This window comes from Arachis hypogaea, chromosome 12 (genome assembly GCF_003086295.3).
Source record: "Arachis hypogaea cultivar Tifrunner chromosome 12, arahy.Tifrunner.gnm2.J5K5, whole genome shotgun sequence".
Classification (NCBI taxonomy): Eukaryota; Viridiplantae; Streptophyta; class Magnoliopsida; order Fabales; family Fabaceae; genus Arachis; species Arachis hypogaea.
The window spans coordinates 106681821-106689795 of NC_092047.1; the positions used below are offsets into that span (position 1 = coordinate 106681821).

The following is a 7975-nucleotide window of genomic DNA, read 5'->3' on the forward strand; positions in this document are numbered from 1 at the left end:
GCATGAGAACCTGCGAAAGCTATCTACATATTTTGCATCAGAAACATAGCATTCAACTTCTTGACGAGGTTGAAGACACCGTTCTTGCAATAGTTTGTGATCAACATAAGTAAATAACATGAGTAATATAAGATTGTAAGCATTATGTGATGATAATGATCAACTCTACAATTAATATATAATTGCGGTCTACTTTTTTTTTTTTTTGCAAAGTTATTCCAAAACAATGCGTAAATACAACATTAATTACCAACGATTATGTGATCGAAGGCGAGGTTTATACTCAGTTGCTGGATGAGATCCCCCACTCACAACATGCTTTTGGCATACAATGGTGGATATCCATTGGGCCATATAATCACGAACTTAGTTAAGTGCATCTTTTCGGCGTTGAAAGGAGCGCATAATCTTCTGTGATAATACTTATTAAGGAAATCTTTTATAGATTAAATGAGTTATTCACCAAGAACAGGGTTAATATTAGGCTCGAATTAGTACGTGACACGTATTTTCTGGATCAATGACCCAAAGATTTTAAGCAAATTAACACATTGCAGAAACGTCAGTCACTTATTTTGATAAGTAAAATGACATATTTGAGATGCGTGAGATGTCCAATGTTGTGGAATATATTAAGGATTTATCCTTAACAATGGGTTGCTGCATGCACAAAATAAAATTTAAACACCTGACACTTTCTTAAATGGACAAGTCAACTGATTACTCGACCAATTCAACTTGGTTAAATATTGAGTAAACTATCATTTCTACCCATAAAAATTTAAAATGCTGACAAATCTACCCACGAATAAACAAAATTATCATTTGTACTCATAAATGATGGACTTTTACTAACAAAATTATTCGAACCCTAAAAAATTATTTGAAATTTCCAAAATACCCTCTAATATAACCTAACTCTAACTTCTCTTTTTTACTCCACACTACTACTCCTCCAATCCCAAACCTCACTACGACCCAAATCCTTCCTCACCACCACCCAAATCACTTTTTACTCCACACCACCCGTCGTCCGCTTCACCACCTCCGCCGCCTCCTCCCCAGGTGGCCCCCTCTCTACGAGTGCCCCGTCTGCTGCGTCGCCGCTGAAGCCTCCAAGAACCTTGACCGCGCTTTCTCCCTCGTTCGCAAGTACAAGCGCCGCTCCATCCTCCGTCGTGTTATCACCATCGTTTTTGCCGCAGACTTTCGCAAAGTTCTCTCCTATCTCGAAGCCTCCATCGGTGACATGCGTTGGCTCCTCTCCATCCTTGACACTGACACCTCTGCCGCGACTGCTAGTGGCAGTAGTAACATTGTCTTTTCGCTTCCTCCAATCGCCAGTAACAACCCATTCTGTCTTAGGCATGGTCTTTTATTTCTAGTGTTCAAATAGGTCAATTGAACGATAGGGTAGAAGCTACTAATGAATTTGCTTCGCTTGCAAATAATAACGATAGGAACAAAATTATTGTTAAGGAAGGTGAGATTCTATTTTTATTGAAGTTCTTGAAAGAGAATAGTGGTGGTGGAGTTTAGGATTGAGAAAATGATGGTGTGGAGTAAAAAAGAGAAATTAAAGTTATGTTATATTATAGTATATTTTAAAAATTTTAAATAATTTTTAGAATTTAGGTAATTTTATTAATAAGAATCTATTTTTCATAAGTTGAAATAATAATTTTGTTTAATCATAGATAAATTTATCGGCGTTTGTTATCTTTATAGGGAGAAATAATAGTTTATTTATTAAATATTTATGATAGTACTTTGCTAAAGTTAAACAGTGCTTAATTTAGATATTCTAACCAGGGCATTCAGGCCAACACAACTCAACTTTTTGAAACTCTGCAGAAAAGAAAACGCAATGCAGTGGAATGATTGAAACACACAGCGCGTGCTCTCACTCACTCTCTCATTCACATTCAAACTCTTTCTTTCTCTGCTTCCTTCCCCATACAACAATAACAACAGCAACAACAACCTTTGTCTTTGTCATTTTCCTCTCCCACTTCCAAAACTCACATCTCGCTTCTCCCTTCTCTTCTTCTTCTTCCCTCGTCTCTTTTTCTCTCTCTGAAGAAAGTTCTGCTTTTTACAAGCATTGGATCACGGAATCACCGCCCCATTTTCTTCTAAGGCCTCAAAGGCTCAAACCCAGTTGCATTCTCCATTTTCATGCAGAGATTCCATCTGGGTCTCTCTCAAAATCGAACCTTGATGATGGATTCAAGTGCCCCAAACACACCCTCCTTTCAGAACACCCCAGACTCTAACATCACCACCAACACTCTCTCTCCAAAGCCTTACAAGAAGAGCTTCGTCACCACTCTCATGGAGGCAGCAACACTCCGCACTCCTTCCTTCAAAGAAGACAACTACTTCGTCTCTCTCCTCAGACCCTCAGAGAGAAAGGCACTTCAAGAACTCAAGGAAAAGCTCAAAGCTTCTATTGACAGTAAGAATGGTGAAAATGATGGTGCTGTTATGTGGGGGATTCCACTCCTTGGTGGTGATGATCGTGCTGACGTCATACTCTTGAAGTTCCTTAGAGCAAGGGATTTTAGGGTTGCTGATGCACTCACCATGCTCCTTAAGTGCTTGCAATGGAGGAAGGACTTTGGTGCTGAAACCATTGTTGATGAGGATTTGGGATTCAAGGAGCTTGAAGGTCTTATAAATAAGCATTTCAAATTTGTCATCTTTTTTACTCTTCTTAAAAACTTTTTTTAAAGATCTAAAAGTAGAAATTCATGCATTGAATTAAGTGTTACTAGAATATTTAGTTTTGTTACTTTTTGGATATTTAAAAAAAAATGCCTCATTACCAATTTATTTATAAAATTATCACTTATTATTATATTTGGTGTTTGTGCAAAAAAATAGGTGTGATAGCATATATGCAAGGGTATGACAAAGAAGGGCATCCAGTGTGTTACAATGCATATGGTGTTTTTAGGGATAAGGAAATGTATGAGAGGATCTTTGGTGATGAAGAGAAGCTGAAGAAGTTCCTTAGATGGAGGGTTCAGGTCCTTGAGAGGGGCATCAAGCTCCTACATTTCAAGGCTGGTGGGGTCAATTCCCTTATTCAGGTCACTGACCTTAAGGACATGCCCAAAAGGGAGCTTAGGGTTGCTTCTAACCACATCCTCTCCCTCTTCCAAGACAATTACCCAGAGATGGTGGCTCGCAAGGTACAATCTTTTCCAATAATTATTAAAAAAAAAAGGAATCATTTTGATGGGTCTAGTTAGGGATTTAGATTTTGTTTGTTTTATTAGGGGGAAAAGAGGGAACTTTTCTTGAGTTGGTTTGTTTTCTAGTTGAGTTCTCTCAATGTACTCATATCTTACATGTGACAAATTTTTCAACCTTTTTTTTTTTGTGGGGTGATTCAGATTTTCATCAATGTGCCATGGTACTTCAGCATGTTGTATTCAATGTTCAGCCCGTTTCTGACTCAAAGAACCAAGAGCAAGTTTGTGATCTCTAAGGAAGGAAATGCTGCTGAGACGCTCTACAAGTGAGTTCTAATTTGGATTAATTAATGTGCAGATTCACATATCCATTGTTCTAGAATATTTTTTTATTTTTATTTTCCCTTTTTCCTCTCTTTTTTTTTGTTTAAAATTCTGTATTAAAATAATTCAAAAGTATCACGGATTCCTAGTCATTGATTTGGATTTTATTAATTAATTTAATTTCAATATATTGTCACATCACTAAAAAAAATATTTTTTAGTTGCCTTAATTAAACTCTTAATTAACTAATTAATGCCTTCTATTGTTCGAGTTGTTTGTCCTCTATATCGATGTAATGTCCATTTTGACCCTGGAATTTTGTTTTAGTCAATTTGGTCATTGTCTTTTTAAAATGACAAATAAGTTCGTTGTTATCCATAAGGTAGCATTTGTTTTGAGGTATGGAGACAGAAACTGAGAGACTAAGATTTAGTATCATATTTGTTGGTTCAGAGATAGGTACTAAAATTTCTATCTCTGTTTCCAAAATTCAGTATTTCAGTACCTCCAAAAAGTGGGAACACAAGAGACTAAAATTTTTAGAGATGGAGGTTGAAACTTTAATAATATTTTATACCTAAAATACTCTCATTTTAATTAAAATTTCAATTTTACTCTTTGTGCAAATTAAATTAGAGTTTCATTCTTGTTTCAAATTCTGTCTACGTTTGTTTTGAGGTACTGAGACAGAGACTGGGAGATTAAGACTCAGTGTCATGTTTGTTGGTTCAGAGACTGGTACTAAAATTTCTGTCTCTGTTCCCAAAATTTCAGTACCTCCAAAAAGTGGGAACACAGGCGGCTAAAATTTTTAGAGATGAAGACTGAAACTTTAATAATATTTTTATACCTAAAATACCTTCATTTCAATTAATTAATTTCAGTTTTACTCTTTGTACAAATTAAATTAGAATTTCATTCTTGTTTCAATTTTTGTCTCCCACTTTTTACCAAACAGAATACTAAGATTTATTTTAATCTCTATCTCTCAGTGTTAGTCTTTTCGTCTCTGCCTCTCCACCAAACACTAGCTTAGTCTATATCTCTCAGTCTCAGTTTTTTCGTCTCTGTCTCTCCACCAAACGCTACCTAATAGTTAATTGTTGTGAACGCTCTTTAATTATTAATATGTTAATTTTAGATTTTTGTTAGATATATAGGGCATACTGAATATATTAAAAAAAATATATTATAGTTTTAATTTTTCATATATTTTTAAAAAATATTTTTAACCTCTTTTCTAATTATGTAAACATCTTATATAATTTTTAGATATTAATAATTAATAGTACATACTATTTCTAAATTTAATTTAAGAATAATGTCACAGACATGTTCATACATGATCATATTTTAATGAATTTAAGAGACCAAAATGGGTTATTTCATTTTTTTTTACCTCATTTTTTTTATTTTGTCTTGGCTAGTCCTATAATAGAAATTAAAATTCCCACTTTCCTATCTATATATCCATTTTGGGTTTGGCTTCTGAAAGGAGTTTGTTTTTTATGGTCAGATTCATAAGGCCCGAGGATATTCCTGTTCAGTATGGAGGGCTGAATAGGCCCAGTGATTTGCAGAATGGTCCCCCAAAACCTGCTTCAGACTTCACTGTTAAAGGTGGAGAGAAAGTGAACATACAAATAGAAGGAATTGAGGTGACAATAATAACCCTCCTTTTTTTTTTTCACTAAAAAACTCTTCCCTATGCATATTGTGATGATGATTGATTGCTACTTTTGTCATGCAAGTGGTTTCTTTTTCCACATAAAAAATATATTTTTTTTTCAATTGATTGTTGTCATGTGCTCCAAAATTTTCAAATCAAAAGTTCTCCTAATTCAAAATTTTACACAATGTTCAAAGGTGAAATTTTGTAGTAAGAATCTTTTTAAACATCACATATAAAAGAGGAATCATCAGCCTTTGTTTCCAATTTAAAGCTTGAACCAAGCATTAAGCATAATAATAATAAGCTTTATGTTTTGGGACAATGCTAAAGGTGTAAAGATTTATTTTGGCTTCTTACGGTATCCTCTAGTTTGGGAGGCTAAGGACTAATTTGTCACAGATCTAATTTTCATTTAATGGTGTGTCGTTGACTAATGGGTTGCTGCATACACAACGTATAAGATTTTAATAATGATAGATGCTACTCTCATGATTTAAATCTACATTAATGGATTATCCTAATGCATGATACACTAAGTTCAATTTGGTCCGTCGCAAAATATGTCTAAAGTTTTTTGCTATCGCAAAATTTTATGTGTTGTCTCTCTTGGTTGAATTTTGTCCTGTTTTTTATGTTGTGATAATGATGTTTTCTTTGTTTTTTTTTTTTTTTTTTATGTTGCTGGATTTTGAATAGGCTGGTGCAACCATCACATGGGACATAGTGGTTGGTGGTTGGGACTTAGAATATAGTGCTGAGTTCGTACCAAATGCTGAAGGAAGCTACACCATAGCTGTTGAGAAGCCAAGAAAAGTTATGGCCTCAGAGGAAGCAATTCACAACTCATACACATCAAAGGAACCAGGCAAAATGGTACTCTCTGTTGATAACACTTCCTCGAGGAGGAAAAAGGTCGCGGCGTATCGCTACGTCGTCCGGAAATCCAGTAGTACCGTGTAATAATAACAACCTCAATTTAGATTTTAGGACTTTCTATGATGTTTTTCCTCTTTTCTTGGTTTTTTGGATGGTCTAATTTTATGCTTATGAACTCGTTAAAGCCCTACTTAGAGTTATTAATGGTAATGTACTAATGCAATGTAAAAAAGGATGGGTGAAAAATGGTTAGTGTATTATTATTGCTTGGTATAGAAGAAAAGCAATTAAGGTTGCTTATATAACAGACCATGTTACTGTTTTTGTTTGTCCTTGTGTTTGTGACGTTTTGTTCGTGGGATTTACTAATATGTCCTTTTGTGGGGGGGAGGGGCACATGGGGGGGGGGGGATTTTGAATTGGAATTGGTTAATGGTGTGAATCCAGGATAGAGAAGAAAATTGGCAATACTTTTTGTTGCTTTTGGCCATTGTGTATTACTATTATACAATCTAATAGAAGAAATGGTTGGTGAATGAACAATCTATGTTTTTAACTTTTTATGATTCCAAGTAATGTTTGTGTGTTGGCTTGATTGGTTAAAGGAACATCACTTGAGATGTGTTACCATAAATGAAAAGGAAAATTGAGTAAGATAAATATTGACAAGACTTATGTATCATTGAGATGGATATTCATTTTGATTTGTACCTAGTTGATGCATGCTTTTGCTTTCTATTATTTGGTCAACATAAATTATTGGCTCATTTTTTTTGTTATGGAAATTTTGTTTGTGATGTGCATGGTTATGGGTTTCTTAGGTGCTATACTAATGTATGGGACAGCTTTTGCTCAATTTGAGTGTGAAGAACTCGGATCATGCGAGTTTTTTGTGTATGAAAAATGTGATGATCAAATCGGAGGATCTGATTTGTATTTTTAAATTTTTTTTATTTTTGAAAATAAAAATTGGAGGGTCCAATTTTAACATTAAAATTTTTTTATTTTTAAAAATAAAAATCGGATGGTCCGATTTTAATATTAATTTTTTTTTATTTTTTAAACCACAAATCGGACCGTCCGATTTGTGATTGTTTGTTTAAAAAAACAAAACAGTACAAAGAAATTGGAGGCATCGATTTGTGTAATTCATAACAATGTAAAACACTTCTCTTCTCACACCATTCTGTTATACACATCTCTCTCTCACATGAAAAAGAATAATAAGCGTAAATTATTAATCACTTTATAGTTGAGACTTGAGATGACAGAAAATCATTCAAAATGGTTTAGTAAATTTTTTTGGGTAGAAAAAAAAATAAGATAAATGGTGAAATATTTGTCCTTCAAATATTTTAAATTAGTTACAGTAGTTCTTTTGTCACTTTTGTATCTAACGGCGTCTGAATTTGCTGATGTGGCACGTTAAGTGACACCATAACATGCACCTAATAGTTTTAATTGACTACTAACATAATAAATTTATAAAGTTAGATCAAATTAATCCAAATTGAGAGATTCTAATGTCTCAAAGTCTCTCATCAATGTTTTGATTTGATTTAATTTCATAAATTTATTATATTAATAGTCAATTAAGACTATTTAATGTGTGTTGTGATGTCATCTAATATGTCACATTAGCAAATGTTGATGCCGTCAATAAAAAAATGACAAAAGGACTAACATGATTAACTTCAAATATTTTAAGAATAAATTTAATTAAAAAATTTTTTAAAAATTAATTCAAATCATGATTGATATTTTAAGACAAATTTAGCCATTTTCTCGTAAAAATAACAACAAACTAAAATAAATTAGCACCATCTTGATTAATAAAGTAAAATTTTATTAGGAGTATTGATTATTGAAAAAGCACACTCGAATAAAACTTTTTTTTTTGTC

General features: G+C 33.5%; 1 protein-coding gene across 1 annotated transcript; it reads left to right on the forward strand.

The window, feature by feature from the left end:
• The first annotated feature begins 1776 nt into the window (after positions 1-1776).
• On the forward strand, positions 1777-6378 carry LOC112728086 (patellin-6). Its single transcript, XM_025778072.3, has 5 exons — positions 1777-2671; positions 2887-3197; positions 3402-3526; positions 5042-5183; positions 5894-6378. Exons 1-5 carry the CDS (start codon positions 2179-2181, stop codon positions 6155-6157), a joined length of 1335 nt encoding a protein of 444 aa, XP_025633857.1. The 5' UTR covers positions 1777-2178; the 3' UTR covers positions 6158-6378.
• Positions 6379-7975: the final 1597 nt, after the last annotated feature.

Bases quoted from the DNA above. Each gene is read 5' to 3' on its own strand.
- LOC112728086 (XM_025778072.3), top strand. From the start codon at position 2,179: ATGCAGAGATTCCATCTGGGTCTCTCTCAAAATCGAACCTTGATGATG. The intron at 2,672-2,886 runs GTCTTATAAATA...GCAAAAAAATAG, and splicing joins GGGATTCAAGGAGCTTGAAG to GTGTGATAGCATATATGCAA. The intron at 5,184-5,893 runs GTGACAATAATA...GATTTTGAATAG, and splicing joins TACAAATAGAAGGAATTGAG to GCTGGTGCAACCATCACATG.